Below are 20,457 nucleotides of genomic sequence, written 5' to 3'. Positions count from 1 at the left end.
ACGCTGCGGCCGGTAATGTTTACGGGCAATGTGGGCCAAGCACAGCCTGTTGAATCGATAGCGCCTGCTGTCGGCCCGGTGTGGCCGATGCAACAAGACGGTCCCAACTAAATCAGACTGCTCCGCCCGATCCATCTGGATTAGTCGTTCGTGCTCCCCGTCCGTCCATCTTCGTTCCTCTCGGCCCGGCCATGGTGCCCCGTGGACAATCAATAGGCAAGGGCGCCGCGGACGGGTTTCTTCTGGCGGCGCTCTCCGGGACTGGAGGCGCCCGGCTGGTCGCGGCGCGTGCCGGCGCACGCGCCGACCAGGTGTCGGGCACCTCCGCCTCGGGAGAATCAGTAGCTCGGCGCGCGGTCCGCCAGTGGTGCTACGCCGCGGCGCGTTGGGGCTGTGCGGTGCCTCGGGACGACGGGAAAAGCGGGACGAGCTGGGGAGAACTGGGACGTGCCGAGGCGAGCGACGGCGATGGAGGAGGCGGCCTACATGGAGCGCGGTAGCTGCACACCTTCGTACAGCTCCTCCTGCTCTTCCGAGGAGACGCTGACGGGCTCGGAGGAGGACGACCTGCCGTTCCCGGGGTTCGCACCCGTCACCTTCCGCCGTCTGGAGCAGACGCACCCGCTGCGCCACATCTGTCTGCGGATGATCACCAATCCATATCCTTTTCAAACGGCGGGATATGTCGTGTTTGCGTTTGGTGCGTTGATTTTGTGTGTCAACTATTGGAGCCTGAAACTGCAGCAGCGTTGCACGCCGCCCGAACGCAGTCTAAAAATCAAGTAAGCCGACGCTTTGCACGTTAGTCTGTGAGTCTAAATCCCCTATTTTCTTGATGACAGTCATAACATGGGAGCTCATTGATGCGGAACTCATCACGACTGCAGGCAGTGAGTGTTTTCTCACGATGACCAGCCATGGTGCCAAGAAGTATCGCTGGCTTTGGAAGCGGTTCTGTGATTTGGATTCTGGCTTGCTTTAATTTCCACTGCTCATCAGGCAAATGGTTATGCATAATTATCACACTAGACACTCCAAGGATGCAATTAGGTACATTTGCTCGTAGCCTGTAACTTATAACACAAAATCGACTCTTCAATGAAGGCAAACGGCTGATTCGAGTCGCTGGTATGCGACGTTTACTCCTTTCATTAACGCTCTGTAGAATGAATCCATGCTCTGCTCGGGACGAATGCAAAACGTGGCATTCCCACGGCGACAAAGCTGTTTATTTTACGAACTGAACCGAACTGAACTGCGTGATGTATCTCGAAGATCCATGTAACAGTCCAGTCCGCCATTTCCAAACCATTGCGAGTGGGATGCTCAGACAACTTCCGATGGGATGCTTAGACCACTTCCGGTGGGATGCCGATGCGCGTGTCGCGCCAGGCCGCGGCGGACTTGATTACGGGACCAGCGAGACTCCCGGGCGGTGCTCGCCCGCGATCCTCTGATTGGACGCATGTCAATTAGCCGTAATGCGTCGAGATTCACCGGCCATGCTGTATCGGATTTCGGTTGAGAGCTGTGATTAGCTTCCCCTCGCCGTGGTGCTCGCGGGCCGGAGAGCGGACCACGCGAAGCGACCACCACGGTCTGAGGGCCTTGTCTGGTAAGAGTCAGACCATGTTATCCCGGTGCCTCCCCAGATAAGACGCTCTGCTGCCAGTCGCCTAGCCGCGGATATGCCGCTCTTGTGAATGGTTATGACGTCAGCGGCCTGCCTCGGTGGGTCTGTGGCCTGAGGCGCAGGGGATTGGGAGTGGATGAGGCTCCGTTCGTTCCCAGACTTTCGCCTATTTTGGCTCCGGTAACGAGACTCATGAGCACCGTAATGCGTCACGTATCTGGAAAGTGATTAGTCCCTTAACTTCTACGCGACCGTTTGGACGCACTGAGTGTCATTTCGTGCTATCGTTTCAGTTCATGTTTCACTTTGTAATCGCTCTAGTTAAGACGAGTTCTGACGAAGGGACGTCATTCCGGAATTAGCAGCTCAGTGTATTGACATCGGTTCAGACCGGTGATCTAAAGAACCTGGAATGCTTCAACCCACCAAAACATGGGATCTTAAAACCCCTTGGGGGGGAGGGGCATCAACATCGTACCGGACTTATGCTTCGCACACAACACAATGATTCGCATAAGCAGAGGTCAAGAAAAAGAACTGGTTTGCATTTTAGTAAAGAAAATGGGCAAAACCATTCCGTAAATATAATGGTCAGCTCTATATATCTATCCTGTTTTGACTCTAGAGTTTATGCGTTCAAGATTAAATAACATAACATTTTGTAAAAAAACAATAACATTTTGAAACCTGTGGACGGATATTATTGAGTCTAACTGGTTTGAAACAAAATCAAAGAGCTGCAAACTTTTGTAGCTTGGGCATGCTGTTGCCTAGACAAGTTATGCACTTACCTATTGGAAGTATCGATATTTTCCGATTTGGTTTCGTATTAATTTGGTATTGACCTACTTGACGGAGGTGCTTTTCGAATACCGTGCCCCTATTCAGGCTTCGGATTGCATGCTGCCATTTGACGCTTCTGTGACACGTACCGGCAAACTGGTATGTAAGCCGATGCAAATAAGGCGGCATGGTATTTTAACGTGCAAAAAATAAATGCACCCAATATCAACGCTAACTGGTTGAACTGACTACTTCTATGTCAATGGGTCAAAATGCGGGGATTCATTATTTCGAATGCCAGCGCGTACGCAATGATCATTGAAAACAGTTGGCCGCCGCAAGCCGTAGAGCCTAATACTTTCAAAAAGTTCTCATTGTGCTGAGGTGCGGTAGAACCTTTTCAAAGCATGTCGTCAGTGGTCACAACTTGTAGCGTTCTGTCCTGATGTTTTTTCTGCTTCTTGCCGCATTGTGTGATTTGAATTTGCAAATACACTTTTGTCAAACAGAGAGATACATCCAAATGATAGGCCCATCCTGGAAATCAGTTATCGTATCATTACAAGTTGAGGAATATACTGCACACAATTTTGCTGCCCTCATCTCTATAAACTGATACGTTTGCTGTTTTTTTGCCTTGCGCTATGCGAGCTCCCCCTCATTTGGAGCGACCGAATAAGCCCTATCTAATGACTGATAACACAATCGCAACGTAAACTATCTGGTCTGGCCCCGCTGTCTGGTCTGGCTGCCGCTGTCCGGTATGGCCCGCTGTCTGGTCTGGCGTCCGCTGTCCGGTATGGCCCCGCTGTCTGGTATGGCTCCGCTGTCCGGTATGGCTCCCGCTGTCTGGTCTGGCGCCGCTGTCCGGTATGGCCCGCTGTCTGGTCTGGCGCCGCTGTCCGGTATGGCCCCGCTGTCTGGTCTGGCGCCGCTGTCCGGTATGGCCCCGCTGTCTGGTATGGCCCCGCTGTCCGGTATGGCCCGGCCCGGCCAGGTCGTCACGTTTTTAGGAGCTTATACGTTCGCGAGCGGGAATTTCAGCGTGAATCTGCTTTTTCAAAAGTAGTTAAGCGTTAATCTGCTCCCTGGGTGATGTTCTGCGTAAGATTGAAGGTGGCTGCAACCAAATGCTTGTAGGTGCTTGCAACCAGAGCTTGAGGGTGCTTGCAACCAAAGGCTTGAAGGCGCTTGCAGCCATGATCTTGTGGGTCCTTGCAACCGAGATGTTTGGCCGGACGTTATTCTTCGCAACCTGTGAACGCGAGGAAGACGTATCGGCCCACTTCACGACAGCGTGGGAGACACAACATTTACGACCCGCAAGAAAACATCTGAAGAGTCGTTCTTCAACGCAAAGCAGTTAAGAAACACAACATTCTTGATTTCGGGAACCTGGTAGTTTAGTCACACAAGATCCACACCGCTCGTCGGGAGCAAATCGGCAAAAATCACTTTGGTAGAAGGGCTGTGAATGAGAGCAGCCGATCATGTGCCTTTTCATCAAACACTTCTTGAAGTGTTTTGAAGAACCGTTTGTTCTTGCTCGCCGCAGGGAAAAATAATAAAAAATCCACGGCGTGTTGTTATGGTGATCATTTCCTCTTATAACAATTAAGATACATTTATTTTATGGTTGGTGGGGAATCTGTGTAAAAGTGAATGCCGAAGCAAATTTTCAAGGCGATTCGTTCTATGCTTTGCCATTGGATTAATGCTTAGCATTGTTGTAGAGTGAAGATGCTATGGTATTCAAGGACCCGTTCCTTCACATGTGCTTTGTGATTTTATACTAATATCCAAATTTTGCGTATTTATCCTCTGAATAACTGTCCACTTTTATCCTTATCTCTGTTGACAGCTGTCGCATCATGAGTATATAATTTCCTGCCTGGCGTTGAGTGTGTTTAGTAACCCCCTGCCTTACATCGCACGGTTTATCAGTCTGTGACTTGGGGCTGATGCGGAACGTCAATGTTTTGTTTGATAGTAGCTTTCTCAGGCATTGATGCTTTGAGCTAGATTCTGCACAATGTCTATAGCTTGCATTGCAAATTGGCTTGTTGATGTGACTTGGCCTGTGGCCTGGAGCCTGTTGTACTAAGTGCTTAGCGGAAACAAGGTCTGCATTATTAACTGTGACCTTGAAAGATGTGAAAGCTGCGAAGTTCCCTGCTGAGTTGCGCAAAAATTGTGTGCCGTGCTACTGCTCGCGGTGTGTGTGTGTGTGTGTGTGTATGTGTGTGTGTGTGTGTGTGTGTGTGTGTGTGTGTGTGTGTGGTGTGTGTGTGTGTGTGTGTGTGTGTGCGTGTGTGTGTATGCCGTAAACTTGTAAAAACGTGCATGCCTCGCGTTTTATATGTGTCCGTAGCGAATTCAAAGCAGTGTTCGACATGTGGTCTGATAGTCGGCGAACAGTGTTCGCCATGTTATCCAATAGTGGGAAGGTTTGCGTCGTAGCAAAAAAATATCACGAAGCTTCCGAACTCGGCCTGCTGCTGATTGGCTTAGACTTGACTGCAGGTGCAGCGAGTGCTCTTATTGGACGACAGATGAAATACGAGCAGATACACCGTCAAACCTATGCCCAAACCGAGGAGAGATCATGCGATGCGCGCATGATCAGCTAGCTATCTGCATGCGCTTACCCGAGCGGTTTGTCATCACGTGGCTCCTTATTAGAGGCGTTGCCATGTGCATCACAAAGTGGCGTAAGTGGCCAACTGTTTGGTATGCATTGGTTTCGAACAATGATGTATGCATGCCGGTGTGAATTTGCGCGTTAAGGTCGTTGTTAAATCCATTTTCGGGCTGTGAGTATGCCAGGATCTGCATAATGGCGTTACCAGTGACGTCATTTTCAGGCTATTTCGGCCCTAAATTCGCCGGATAGACCCAGTAGCCTAAACCGGTTCTGTTCAGCTTATTTGCGTAAAAGGCTCGAGCTGGCGCCGGCGTGGATCTTTTAGCTGATCGCGAATGGCGATAGGATGTTTACAAACATCTGAATGTGTGATAGAAAATAAACAATGCCTCGAGAAAATCTGGAATCCCTTTAGACGCACAAAAGTAGTGAACATTGCCAGCAGCGTTTCTCTGTTGGCTGTAACGTGTCTTCTGGACGCGGTTATTTGCTGCGGTACAGCACCTAGATGACAGTGGACGCACGAAAAATGTATATACTTGATAACGTGCCTAGAATGTTGGCTGCCTATACTGGTCAGCCTTGGCTACATACGCAGTTGGTTAATTACCGGGTGGGTATGCGGCACCAGTAGATCCCTGGAGCGCGTGGGGCGCTGAGCGTGGTCGATGATGTGGAGCATGCACGGCGTCCACTCCAATATTTCTGCATAATCACACGTTAAACGTCATTGCGGTCCATTTTCGTTTTGGCGCCGCTTGATATGATCAAAGCACACAAAAAGCAGGCCAGTCTCCCAAGCAGTCACCGGAATGCGGGCCCAGTTACTGGCGTCGGAACCAGCCAGACCCAGTGGAGGCCCCGCCCCCGCTTCATGGGCCCGTCGCGGCGTTCAGCGCCCAACTGCCATGTGCATGTGCAAAGCTGTGGCACGGACATTGGGCAAATGACGTCACGTCTGGCCCGGTTAGGCGACCACCATAGCGCGAATTTCTTTTCGCCCCGTGCTTTTCCGACGTGTTTGTGAACGAGGGCAGTTTGTCTCTACCAGCGCTGCCGATGGCGGGGTGCCAGGGCCATCAGTTAGATGCAATTTACGCCACTCGTAATCGGCGATGCCGCGTCAGTAGTGATTTGAAAACACGCCTCGTCGATCGGATGTTCTTGTTACGTCTGCCTTCACTCACCCTGTTGTCTGCATCGTTTAGCGCAGCATGCATACACCTATCACGATGATGCATAAAGACACATTCGGGTGTGAAAAGAGCCTCAAATAGGCCAAGTAGACGCAGGCGATTAATTCTCTCCTTTTTCATTTGCGTTGTTCCCGTAGCATACGTGCGAGCACTAATGGTCAGTCTCGTGAACTGCAGGGAGGCACTGCAAAACAATATGCGAAAAGACCTGGGTCCGCCAAGGCCTTTGCTATTGCAGGCCTTAAAAGCCTCCTGCCGTAAAATCACCGCCATCGCCACCGTTATGAATAATTCATACCCCTACTCTCCCATAGAATTCGTGCCCGAGACCTCACAAGTATCACGCCTTTCTTGCACGAACATCCGTCGTCATGGCAACGCTCGCCTCGCGTTCTGATGATCACATGACACCATGATGATGACGGATGCCTGTTGTGCCCCGGGCGTTTCTGCTCACCGGTCGCCGAGCTGGCCCTGGTGGCGACCGAGCCAGACCGACCAATCAGGCCCGGAGATGAGAGCGGCGTCTCGCCCGCGGCAGTCTGGTCACGTGGTGCCGGGGTCGTAACGATGAAGGATCGCTCGACCGAGTGAAACATGAAAACACCCGGTAGTTGGACTGGTGGTTTGGAGGGGCCGTGGGAACAACCGAATGGTTTAAACATGGACTTGGCGCACGGAGAGCACGGTGAATGCTGGGGTATCACTTGATTTTGTTCTGTGCGAAATGTCTGCCATAAGTGTTCTGAGAAGGTGACACTTAACTGAAACGCATTCAAAAATCCATTATTTCCTTGCGGTTTCCCGGCTGGTTGGTAATAATTTTTTAACGGGGAAGATTACACCTCATCTTCGTAGAATTATTGAATTAAAGCGGTGCAAGGGCAACATGAACAGACATCATCACGGAAGTGCATTTGTGTAGTACTGAGTTGCCACATGCACGTTTCTTTGTAAAGTATGCCCCAAGAAACGTCTTCCTTTTGCTGCATTGCCATTATTCGGAGCATTGCATGCTGCCCGTTGTATTAAACGCACTGGCAGCCATTTACTAGACTATCCCGTATATATATATATATATATATATATATATATATATATATATATATATATACTCTTATATGTGCGCGCATACCTAGGTACAGATGAAAATACTCATACTGCATATAGCTTATTTCAGATCCACAGAATGAAATTGTCCACTCGTCTCAGTCAAGATCGACGGCCTAAAACATTCACTCAATGTAAAAAATGACGAAGTTTCGGTTCTGTGCGCCGTCCAGGTTTTTGTGAGCTAGCACGCATTCCAGGTGTTTGAATAGAGATGTGTTCTTCACTTTTTCTCTGCAGCGCAAGCGAACAACGAATCGCTTCTTGGTAGCTATTAAATGAAATATTTACCCTGCAGGTTAACCAGGAAGCTATAAATCACGATCAAACAGCGCACTGAAAATAGCCCTGCTATTTGCTTCCGATGAAAAGTGCTGAAAATTCAACATTTTCCATAAGGGCGCATTCAACCCATTGTGTCATCCCCCATGCGCCCACAAATCTTATTAGTAATTTTGGGTATTTTTCAGCTCACCCACCCCCAGTTACGGCCGGTGAAGCCCCCTCCCTAGTTGTCTTGTTTTAAGCGCAACGTCCAAAATACTAACGTCCGTTTGGCCCCTGATCGAGCTCGAGATATAAAACAGATAACGGAGCGAGAATGCGTAACATAAGTTATCGACAACCCCCCATTATCCAGTAACGTCGCATTGCCAACGACCGTAGCCGTTAACCATTCGCACTACCACGTGAATATGTTTTCCAATGACCGTCCGCCGCCTTTCGGCGTTCCCATTCAGCGAGTCCGCAGAACAGTGCGAGTGCCGCTTTCGAGGAGCCCTGGCTGGCAGTATATTGACGGTAGGATAGTGGAAAGGATGGTAGAAGATGATGGAGGATAGTCAAGGATCGTAGAAACCAGCGCCGTTTGCTCGCGGATGAAGTCTTAGTTACATAATACAATGCTAGTTGTGTGGTGATGGTAAGGACGACGCAAAGACGTCCTCACCGTATGCCGCGCTTGTAGAGCAATACGCGAATCAGCAACGGGAGACTTTCTGACCTCTGTATGACGTCATCGCACATTTTGTAATACTGAACCCAAAATGCATCGCTAATGCAGTTTGGTTCCAGAAGATGGATGCATTGGGTCCAGCATTTTGCATTGGGTCCAGAATGTATGATTAAGTGGATGCCCCAAACCAAACATTTCCCAAACAATTGCATTGACTTAGCCCATTAAAGGGGTTTCTTTGATAATATTTGCAGTTTTCTGAAAGTCGACTATCTCAGTTAAATACAGCATACGAGGTTTGTTTAACAACATCTACAATACTCTAAAAGCTGACTATCTCGGTAGAGTACGCCATATACAAGGTGAAAGGGTCCCGGTAAGGCAACTCGGCTCACCGCTGTCCGCCATAACTGACGAACAATCATTCGATAATCAATAGCCTATCCGTCTGTTTATAGAGCATTACCTAATTCCGGACTCAGGCTGCACGAAGGTTATCACCAGACACCGCGTGAGCATTTATTGGGATGCCATCGATTGACGTGAAGAAGGGAGGGATCAATCATGGATCGGTATCTACGTTCGATGCGCTGGCCACTGGACTGTCAACAGCGCACCCTTCCTTTCAATTTTGAATGTGTTGATTGGCTGCCCTGTGGTCAGCATTGGTCAAAATATCATACAGCACATCGATGATACCTAAGTGTCATGAGGTTCTACTCCACCCTGTCCTAAAATATGCTCTCCGTATGAATAAACTGAGCGACGTCAACACTAGCGAGCAACGCCCCAGCTGTCGACGGCATTTCTTCCACTTTAACTATGACGTCACAGCTGTGCTAGCGTTGCGTAAGCTCAGGCTCGCCTTTAATTCGCTCAACCCTACAGGGACCCCGCGTAGGCTAATGTCCCACTGTCTTCGAGTTCAGAGCGACGCTCGCAACGCGGCAGGTTCTTGCGCACTGTGCTCCCGTGAGCTTGGCCTTTTGTTCACCCGGATGTTCCGCACCCGTCTCAAAAGCCGACCTCTTTCACTGCGCACCCAGGCTGTGCGGGCATCCCGTTGTGATGACCTGGCCCCCAGGTCGATGACCTCCCCCCAAGTCGGCGTCGGCCGTCGAGACTCGGTTTAATCACCGCGCCGACTCCGTTCCACAGGTGCGCACTCGCCAGCAACGGAGCGGCGCCGGGCGCCGGTTATTGGCGACCGCCCGGAGCACAGTTATCGATTGTGTCGGCTTGCTCAGGTGCGCCCTGCAAGTTGCCACGCGCCTCCACCAATTGAAGCGGCGCCTCGGTCCGCGGCGGCCCCGCGGCGACGCCGGCGCCGGCGGTCGCCTGGGAGATAGGGCCGCCAGCGGTGGCCGGCCGGGCGAGATGGGTTCGCTTTGTTATCGCGACAAATGGGAAGGGATTCGCCAGCGCGACACGTCGGGCGGATCACGGAGGCGGGGGGTGGAGGAAGCCACCCCAAGACACGATATAGACCAATGCCTCCCTCCCGGGGTTTGGTTGGTCGTGGTCATTTGGCGCGGCTCCACCAGCTTGTCGTCGAAATTCGGCGTTGATTCGTGTTTGGTGTGATGTGGATGGCATTGCCCTCGAGGCGGTCCCGGGGGTATAGAGAGGCGGTCCCGGCGGTATAGAGAGAGAACTGCACCACCAGGACTGGGAACTGGCGCGGCGTCTCGCCGTCTTCTTCTCACCTCACCTCACCTCACCTTCTCACCGTCCTGGCTGTGGCGCACCTTTGTTCACCAGCGGAGTCAGCCCGTCGACCTGTGTTGCCCGTTTTACTAATTATCCGCTTCATTAATGTCTGATGCGCTGCAGTCCCTTCAATTCCCGGCTGAGGCCAGTCTTTGTAAATTAAACGCAGAGTCTGATTAGAGGCTTTGTGCAAATTTGGTGCAGTTGCTAGGGTCGAGGAAATTAATTCGCATCTTCTAACTTAACACTTGAGACAGTGATATTTCCATATACGGGCCTTGATAAAAGCTACCAGTATATATATATATATATATATATATATATATATATATATATATATAATCGTTCGTTTATGGGAATGTAGATCATTGTTAGTATTGGCAGCGATTCGGTCAATATTCAGCCAACCTAATCATGTCTCATATTTCTCAACTAAACTGCACGTGAAAAATGTGCAAACACTTTGCGTGCATGCCAAGTGAAACACAATTATGCACGACTCTCTCGACAACCAGCATATACCCAATGAAAACTTTTGTGAAGCCGCCAGGCAATTCAGGTCCTAAACTGCAGTAGCCGCAGGCGACTTACTCGGAATCGATTTCTTACAGGAACCATTTGTTCTTAAGACGGAAATGGAATCCACTCAGCCGTGCCGGGTGACTCTAAGTTCAAATTGAAATCATTCTGAGGCGTTGTGGGTCTGCGTGGGAACCGGTTTCGCTGAAACGAAATTCGACACAGATGTCATGGCGCCCACTCGACATATGGCATGGACATGGTGTAGCGCAGGCCTGCTTGTGGTGTCGGCCGCCCGTGGCCAACAGCCTTGTGTTTGTCGTGTACTTGGGTTACGAAGTGCCTCCTGGGCGCCGCCTTTGTGTTGACCCTTACGCTCACTATGATGCCGCATTGACTTGCAAAAGGTCGCCGACATGACTGCTACCAATGTGACACTCGCTGACACGTGCACGTAGCAGAGGAAGAAAGGGGACGAGAGGGTCATTGGCCTTCCCACGTTTCGTGCAACTTTTATATTAACCCCAAGGCTGGGTGAACTGAATGACTTGGGAATAGGGCATGCCATCTGCCAATTTCTGCCTGCCGGCGCTTCTTCGCCTCGGTACTGAGATCAATACAAATGCATTTGCCTGTTCTCACTTCCGATTGAAAAGAAAACTGCGGCCGGCCTGCCACAGATTATGGAGCAACATCCGTGCGCGATATTGCTGAAACCCAACATGGCAATTTTCGCTACCGCGACGCTTTCCACTCTCACCTATCAATCACCTCCACCTGGCGAAATCCCGACTGAAATCGCCATCAGTGGGTTCTTAGCTGAAACAGCCTGCCATAAAACGCATCTCACAACCCGAAGGAATACCGATGGCGGCGTTTCCGCTGACCGCCAATCTCACTGACCGATGGCGGTGAGGCAGGTAACGGTGCCGAACCGATGGCGGCGGGGCTGGGAGGGGTGCCGACCCCACACTGCGGCGGCGGGGCGGGGCGCGCCCGGGCACCGGCCCCCTGGGACGCCTGTCACGTGACAGAGCACGTGAGTCCCTCCCCGCCGCTGGGGGCGTTACCATGCCAGCTGATGAGCCATGCCTGAATGAACGGCCCCATGTTATGCCCGGGCGGGCAAGGGTGCTGTTTGTCGGCGGCCGGGGAAGGCATGCATCACGATTTTCTTGGGGGGGGGGGGGGGGGGGGTGAGGAGGTGGAGGGCAGCACTGCGCAACGACTGTGGGGTTGTAACTCTGGTTTCAGTCAAGATGCTTAATCTAAATTTGCATGCGCATCTGGCAAAAATGTGAATTTAAGACGCGATGTCCGAGTTCTGTGCTGATCACTCATGGCATCGCCGAACAATATATGTATCGATTTATCAAAAATTGCTTAGTAGGATCATTTCACATTTTGTCTTAAGATGTTATGTCGTGGTGCGTCTGTTGATAATGTCGCTTGGGGACGTGCTGTGGCGCGCTTTTTCAGCAGTTTGTGAATTCACTGCTTGCAATCTTCGACTTCACTTTCAAATACCAAATAAACTGTTCGCAAGGTGAGAGTGCCCTCCCACTGAACTCGATTTAATAAAGTTTCCCGCTGACAGGGCAGGTTCCGCCGGGTTGACCTTTTGAGTGATTGGTTGGATCAATGTCCCGCCAGACGTCTTCCTTCTGGGGATTCCGTGGTCTTCTCCGTCTGGTGTGGGGCGCAGATTCACTCTAATGGAAGCGCCAGTTAACCATTGCCGGCCCCTGCGCACCTTCATTACAGCATACCGGGGCACGAGAACGGCAGGTCATGTACGCCACCGAAGCGCACAGCACAGGCAAAAACAATTATTTGGCACAGATGTATTGCACGAGAATATTTTTCAAGTTCTTCTAAGCAGAGCTCGCTGTAAGTGTCCTGACTCGAAAATCCCAGTAGAGCGGTTGCAGTTCCGCTTCGCCAAAACAGGCCGCTGCTGTTTCAGGCTGTCTCTCTCGGCCAGTGGCGGCTTGATCATCTAACAAGAGACTCGTCAGCTGGGTTTTTAGGATCTGGGAGGCGAACGTAACTGCTAAGCACACCTTAGCCAGAGTGCCCTGCGCGGCGCCAGCTGACCTAGTGAAACGGTAATTGGTGAGATGTGCGGTCGCTGGGGCGATCGGCAGGCTGCATTGTTTTCCTTCTGGCCGACTTAGTTAGAATTGATGTGCTGGCGCCGCTGCTGTGAAGGCGAAACACGTACTGAATGCGCATTCAGTTCGAGTGTGGTCCACTTCGAAATGCGTAGCCGTGAGTGGAGCTTCTCTCCTTCTCTGATTCACGAGCAAAACAGCAGCTGTGGGAAGGGGTGCGTTTCTATCAGGGGCGCCTCCACTCCTCTTTTCGTCTCATCCCCTATGACAAGCGGTGTTCGCCATCCCCTATGGCCGGGCTGGACCCATGACCTTTGGCTGGGTCATAAGAGGGTTAGGCCCGGTTCATGCGTCAGCTGCGTGTCTTTGACATCAGGTACGAGGTTCGATCCTCCCGCAGTGCACGCCCTTCCTGTCAGGGTGAGAGGCAGCTGACGCCGTGTGACTTCAGCTGCTGGGTGCGTCGTAAACCTTCAATGACCATAGCGGGCTAGCGCCGGGCCTGCATTGCTGCAAGCGGGGACCTCCCCCACCCTGTACGTCACCAGCTCGCGAGATATGCCGCTATAGAAGTGCACGGTTTACGACACCAATCATCTTGGCACAATCGAATGCCACTGGTTTGGGTCTTGCGCATCGCGTACCTTTATACCCCATCATATCTTGCCGTAATGCGCGTCTCATCCCATCATGACCCTCTCACAGGGTTCAAGGTCCAGGGTTCAGGTTCATGGCCCTGCGTGAGAGCGCTACAACAGCTGTCAGGACCGGATGCACGCTGGCATGGTCGACCACAGAGCTCACATTCGGTGTCAGAGGCCGTCTGTGGCCGATTTATTCCACTATTTCGCCATGGTGGTGTGGTCACGGTGTTGGTTTTGCTCGTCGGTTCGCCGCTCCGCATCAAAGGGCGAGCTCCTGGTCCGTCATAAGCATATACCGCCGTCAGTACTTCGTGAGAGATGTTCAGTTCTTAAAACATTTTGTAGGCCATTTATATCAGATATGTTCTTATCGCTATGATTACCCAGCAAATGATAAGAAAGCGCACACTTAATTAAGGTCATTGCAGATTTGCGCGCCACCTGAGCTGGTGCGATGCTCTGTCGGCGAGTGGCCGACTTTGTCCAGAGGGTGAAGCATTTCCATAGTTTTCCAATTACGTGGTCATTAGACCAGCAGCTTGAGCAAAACACAAAAGTTGTCTCAACGAAGGTGGCGTCGAGGCTGGCGAAAAGTTTCTGAGGGCATTATATCATCAGACGGGGGCGTAACGTGACTTCATCAGACGGGGACGTAACGTGACTTCATCAGACGGGAGCGTAACGTGACTTCATCAGACGGGGGCGTAACGTGACTTCATCAGACGGGAGCGTGACGTGGCTTCATCAGACGGGGGCGTAACGTGACTTCATCAGACGGGGGCGTAACGTGACTTCATCAGACGGGGGCGTGACGTGGCTTCATCAGACGGGGGCGTAACGTGACTTCATCAGACGGGGGCGTAACGTGACTTCATCAGACGGGGGCGTGACGTGGCTTCATCAGACGGGGGCGTAACGTGACTTCATCAGACGGGGGCGTAACGTGACTTCATCAGACGGGGGCGTAACGTGACTTCATCAGACGGGGGCGTAACGTGACTTCATCAGACGGGAGCGTGACGTGATGTCACCAGACGGGAGCGTGGTTTGTTCCCACAATCCCAGCCGGCTTCCGCACCACATTACATCACACACCGTATTGCATACCACACCTTCGCATACGCCTCTTAAGCCTACGCCTCTACACACTAAGTTCGACACACATGCCATACCACTAATCGCTACGTTTGTCACACATGCTTTATCACACACCGCACGCCACACAACATACATAATTCGCCGCACATTACGCGGTTGGGAGCGCGTGCCCAACAGCCTCGCGAGCCACACCACACGCCGCACAACATAAGCGCACATCTAGCAGCCCATATCGCCCACCGCAGGGGTGTTGATGTAGGTATATATTTGGGTGCGAAGAGTAGGAAGGTCGGCGGGTGGGCTTGGGTGCTACCAAGGGTGAGGGTGGTAACCCGACGTCCCGCGACCAGATCTCCTTCAAAGCTATGTTTCTCAACAGATTTAACATCCCGTTTTGAATAGCTGCAACCTCGATAAAAAACCTTGAATCAGATTCAGGGGTGTCCATTTTTGTAAATTATTGGGAGTCCGAACCAAAGGCCCTACAACCTACCCCCGCCATTTTTTTTCTCACCGGACTTAGTTCACTTTTTTGAATAAACGCAATAAATTACTTTGATAAATTGCGCTTTCTATAATTTATCAAAGCCTTTAATTTAAGCAGTATAAATGTCATGCAGGATTTGATCCAGAGAGCAGGTCCTGGACGCACGCGTCTCTGGCGGTCATGGGAGGCGTCACATATTTTGATTGTGGGGAACGGGGATACGGGGTTAGCCATAAAGAACCTAGGTCATCCCCATATTCCAGAGCGTTTAACTTTAAACTTGCAAAGCATTGGGTATGTTATGGCGCCGGCTATGCGCAGCTAATTGCATCATTTATCCGCTCGGCTGTTACGACTTGTATCTTATGATGAGAGTATCCATGGCTGTTTGTCATGAGAGTGGCACGAGACGTCACTACGCAGACAGGCAAAAGAAAATGCTAGTTGTGCTTTGATCATCTTTTGCCTCTTTTTGTATTATTCCAGCCAAAAACATCTGAGGGCTGGGGCAAGCGATATTGGGGGGAGGGCCCAACTCAACAATGGGGGGGGGGGAGGCAGGGCCCTCACAAAAAATACGACTTGACACCCGTTATCAGATCTCAAAGTGCACCTAACTTCATCAGTGTGACAATTAAGGCTATGCAACAAATGCAAAACAAGGAAAGCTTTGTAAGGCACTCAACTTCTGTCTTAATTCATTCAGGGCCAGGACGAACATTGGGTGGCGAGAGGGGGGGGGGGGGGGGCAATTCCCGCACAGAAGAAGGCAACGCGACACCACTTGGCACACTGCACACACAGCCATGCCAACTGTTAACAGCACCCATCATAGCGCGCGCACGACGCACCTCGCAAGCCCCCGTATTTCCCAACGCACCACACACCGCACACTGGCCATCCGCCTGCCGCCGGCAACCTGAGCTCGATCACGTGACACCGGCGCAGCGCGACCACGTGACCGCGGCTTACCGCCTACCGTGACCCTTTGTTGGCCTCGCTAACTGACGGTTTCTTACTGTGACCTTGTGTTGGTCTCGCTAACTGACGGGTTCTCACAATGACTCTGTGCTGTCCCCGCCGGCTGACAGGCTCTCACCGTGACCCTGTGCTGGCTCCACCCGCTGACAGGTTCTCACCGTGACCCTGTGCTGTCCCCGCCGGCTGACAGGTTCTCACCGTGACCCTGTGTTGGCCCCACTCGCTGACGGGTTCTCACCGTGACCCTGTGTTGGCCCCACTCGCTGACGGGTTCTCACCGTGACCCTGTGTTGGCCCCACTCGCTGACGGGTTCTCACCGTGACCCTGTGTTGGCCCCACTCGCTGACGGGTTCTCACCGTGACCCTGTGTTGGCCCCACTCGCTGACGGGTTCTCACCGTGACCCTGTGTTGGCCCCACTCGCTGACGGGTTCTCACCGTGACCCTGTGTTGGCCCCGCCAGCTGACGAGTCGTCTCCCTGGCCGGCGCGTCCATAATATTTGGTCGTGCAGAGCCGTTGCTGGCGTAACAGTTTACCCTGGCTGACGACGCAGCCCGGCGCATGGGCCTGCCAGCGCTGGGGCCGGAGATGCTCTCGAGCGGCGACGGGGGTCCATCGGTCCGTCAAGGGTCAGCCACTGTGGGTGGGGGCGGTGAGGAAGGGCGGAGGTGTTGTGGCTTTCGGGCGAATGCAAACTCCGAGGAATTGAGCTGGCTTGGTTTCATTATCTAGTGCGTGAAAGGGTGCATCCAAAGCAAATGTTGGCTTCTCGACAGTTGTTTGAATCTTCTTGAACATTTGGTGTAATGTTCAGATATTTCAGATCTGTTTTTCATCGCAAATTCTAATACTTCTGACTCGAATGCTCGCCTCTGATATACATTTGAAGATATAATTTCGGGCGAACTTATGATCAGTTTTAAAACAATGCTACTCGCGTAGTGCTATTTCAATGAGACGTGCCCAGCACCGAAGACATTCGGCATGCTAAGCTTACCTCATTAGAAGTTTGTCAAAACAACCCATTGCCGAAATTAAGTTGACGGGTATTGGGCAAGTTAAGTATGGGCAAATCAACAGACTTGGGCGGGTAGCAGTGCTCGTTACGTGCGTCCTGTACATTTCTTGAAATGTTACCATGTGCTGGAAATGTGCTATATATACCATGTGCTACCCTTTTCTCTCGCACCCGGATGAGCATCAGCTAGACCCGTGTGTACAGTGGAGTAAGTACAGCGGCAGTAGCAGTGGCTAACACGTTTCCGTAATCTTATGTCACAGAGCGTCAAAACATCTTTAAAGCATGCACTACAGAGGATGACTTTCGATGCAGAGATGTTTTGACACACCACTTGTTGGTAGTAGTGGCACGCTATCGGTGCCTTCTGTGCGTTGTCAAAAGTGAATACCATAGAAGCAGGTCACAATTCTTGTTATCGCTGCATTAATTCCAGAATGTCACTCTTTTAGGAAAAACTTTGGTCATAGCTTCAGATGAGTTGAATTGAATCAGACGCCCCATTATCCTCCAATGGTCTGTGTAATTCAGCGACAGTCCCGTAGCTGATATGTAGAAAACAGAGGCTTTCTTCAGCGAAAGTCGCTACGATTGATATGTAGAAAACAGAGATTTTCTTCACCGGAAGTCCCTTAGCTCGATGTATGGAAAGCAGTGATTCTCTTCAGCGGAGGTCCCCTAGCTCGATGCGTGGGAAACAAAAATTATCTTCAGCGGAAATTCTTTAGCGCAATATGTAGGAAACAGAAATTCTCAAGTCTCTGTCCAGTGAAACAGCTGTGAAGTGGTTTGAATGACCATCAAAGCCCGAGATAGAACGACATGTAAGTTTTAAACTGGCAGCTTGCCACTCGTTAAGCGAACTTGTTATTAGACATAGTACATGACCGATACTTCGAGTTTTCCTTGTCATGTGAGGGGAAACTTGATCAGTCATGATAGGTCATTATCATCCCGTATACACTATTGGTCATTGGTCTTTTTATCCCAGTTAGCCAATGTTGCAACCATTTATGAACATCATTTCCTACACAGACGCATCAATTTTGTCAACTCGAACATAACCGTTCCTTGACTTAACCATGGAATTACCGATAATCGGCTTATTATTCATTATTGACTTAGGCATATATACACTAGGTATATATATATATATATATATATATATATATATGTATATACATATATATATACATATACATATATATATATATATGTATGTATGTATGTATACATATACATGTCTGATTATTGTCTGGCTGATATTTCGTGCCTTTTAAAGCTATTTATTTCACCGCATCATACGTTAAACGACTCAGTTCTCAGTTACCTTTGTTCTCTGGTTCGCAGCAGACGCCTGTTGCCCCACGCTGCGGCATGTTCAGCAGCCATGGCCCAAATGCCAGCATCACGTTGCAAACGACGAAGAATGACGAGCGAGATCAGCTGTTTGTTCCCGCCCCCCCCCCCCCCCCCCCCTATCCTCCCACTGCGCCAGGACCAGCCTCGCTCAAATAAACGGCCTGGGAAAGGCCGCTGACGGTCACGGCCTGGGCGCGCACCCATTTTTAGCAGAGCGCCGCCGCCACCCTACCGACGTCCCTCTTCGTTCCATGGCTCGTTGAAACATTGATCCGCATGGCAGGTAAGGCGGGAATAATTCAGTGTCGCTCTCGTGCCTGCGGGTTCACGAGCAGACGTCAGCGGCCAGCGTTCCCAAATGCCATTCCTTCAACGTTCCAGAGAAGGGCCAGCGCAGCCAGGGAGGATCTGTGATACCGTCGAGGCTCGGTGGCTCATCCCAAGGCTTTGAAAGCCGGACAAGTCCAGTCCTGACTGATGTGGCGACGCTGAAACGAGTTATCGAAGTTTTTCATCCACACGGGACTTTCGTCGGACGACAAGACCACTGGGGAGCCCGGTAGGTCCTCTGAGCTTTTGTGGCGCTCTGCATTAGCGAATTCCCTTTACGCCAGCAGAATATTTAGTAGCTGATCGCCAGCCACGCATAAACGGCGCCCGCCGTGCGGGCCGGCTGTCATCACTAGTTCTGTTGGGGAAGACTGTGCCGCATGACGGCCAAGTGAGGCGCCTCGTAGTCTTTCGTTGTGTGCGGGTACTTGGATCCTCCCGTTGAAGCCAAGGCACCTGTGATTTCAACCACTTCAGGTACCTGGGACGCCTTATGGATCGTCCGACGTTAAGGATAAAACTCCTCGGTTTTATTAAAGATATTCTATCAGCAATTTGACTCGATACTTCCTGTGGACGTGATTCCCAGCCAGATGTGTAATTTCTATTGGGGGAGGCGGGAGGGGGGGGGGGGAGGAAATAATCGAACCACTCCACTGATTTGCTAACATGCGCCCGGGTGGCCGGCCAGATACCCCTCGCTCGGGTAGGGGGGGGGGGCAATTTGATCCGCTGAGATCTCGAGAGCTAAGATAGCTAGGGACACTAAATTTACAGGGTGTGTTGACCTGTACATGAACTCATTGAAGTCAAAGTTTGAGGTTCCTAAGTCATGACCTTCGAGTCAAAGAAGGTCAAACAAGATCAAATTCCACGTTGGTCTCCAAAGTGCCTCCAGAATCTAGATAACTGTTTCTATTGAAAAGGTCACAAGCTCATTTAAGGTCAGTGACCTTGCCTGACCTTTTCAAGTTCATGGTCACCAAAATCATAAAGGACTGCTCTGAGTTTTACATTTTAATAAGCGATACAGATTACGCTTGGCAGTATATTCCTAAAAGCAAAATGTCGACCTGGGTCATCTCAGGTCAATGACCTATTCTGACCTCTAAGAAGTAAATAGAAGAAGTATGATGCGGTTTCTGCTAACAATAAATTTGAAATGAGCACCAGGAGTTATCCCATACAGCAAGCCATACAGTAATACAACAGGCTGGTTTTGACCTGGGTCTGACATTCATTCCTGACCTTAGGTCGACTTAATTTGCTCATTCAACATTTGTGTTGCCTAAGAAAGCATTCCAGAGATGTAAAGCTTCGTCAAGTACTCCGTTGTTACATCAGGTGGAACGATTCCCCAGAAATTGCCTTCGCTGAACCCATGGCCTGACTGACTTGCCATAGGTCAGTGACCTCACAAGGTATATCTCAGTTTTTTACAAAACGATCCGTTATTCAGTTGTACACAACTATACCAAACTTGCGCGGCTACGCCGCGCCGCTCGGAAACCATTCTGGAAAAACCTCCGGGGGCTCAAGTTGACCCCCAACCCGAGCGCGTGTTAAGAAAGTAAACAAGATACGCAGAGAAACTTGTTTCTTAGCATATGTGTGGGTAAGGTTTCAACATCCTTCACTGCTCAGCCCCCACATTATTTTGCAAAACTCCGCCCCCTAATCAACGGACGATCATAAAGCCCTTGGATTAGACGGCTCCAGAGATCGGGAGACTATCCCACGCTCTCTGATTGGTTTACCATATTTTTCCCACCTTTCGTACAATGCCGTACACCTCTCTCATTGGTTGATGGTGACACAATACCAAATCATTTTCGTGCTATGAGGTAGTGAGTGCTACCGTTTAAATAGGA

The 20,457-nt window shown here is 50.8% G+C and overlaps 1 protein-coding gene across 1 annotated transcript in view; it reads left to right on the top strand.

The window, feature by feature from the left end:
- Positions 1-485: 485 nt before the first annotated feature.
- The window catches only part of Ca-alpha1T (Ca[2+]-channel protein alpha[[1]] subunit T), a 170,371-nt gene continuing 150,399 nt past the window's right edge, over positions 486-20,457 (top strand). The window contains 1 exon segment of the mRNA XM_037213767.1: positions 486-659. Within this exon segment, the coding sequence (XP_037069662.1) occupies positions 487-659 (173 nt within the window). The 5' untranslated portion in view covers position 486.

The sequence above is a fragment of the Pollicipes pollicipes genome, unplaced genomic scaffold, assembly GCF_011947565.3.
Source record: "Pollicipes pollicipes isolate AB1234 unplaced genomic scaffold, Ppol_2.1 Scaffold_3216;HRSCAF=3773_pilon_pilon_pilon, whole genome shotgun sequence".
Classification (NCBI taxonomy): domain Eukaryota; kingdom Metazoa; phylum Arthropoda; class Thecostraca; order Pollicipedomorpha; family Pollicipedidae; genus Pollicipes; species Pollicipes pollicipes.
The sequence above is the reverse complement of the archived record's forward strand: the minus strand, read 5'-3'. Positions and strand labels throughout refer to the sequence as shown.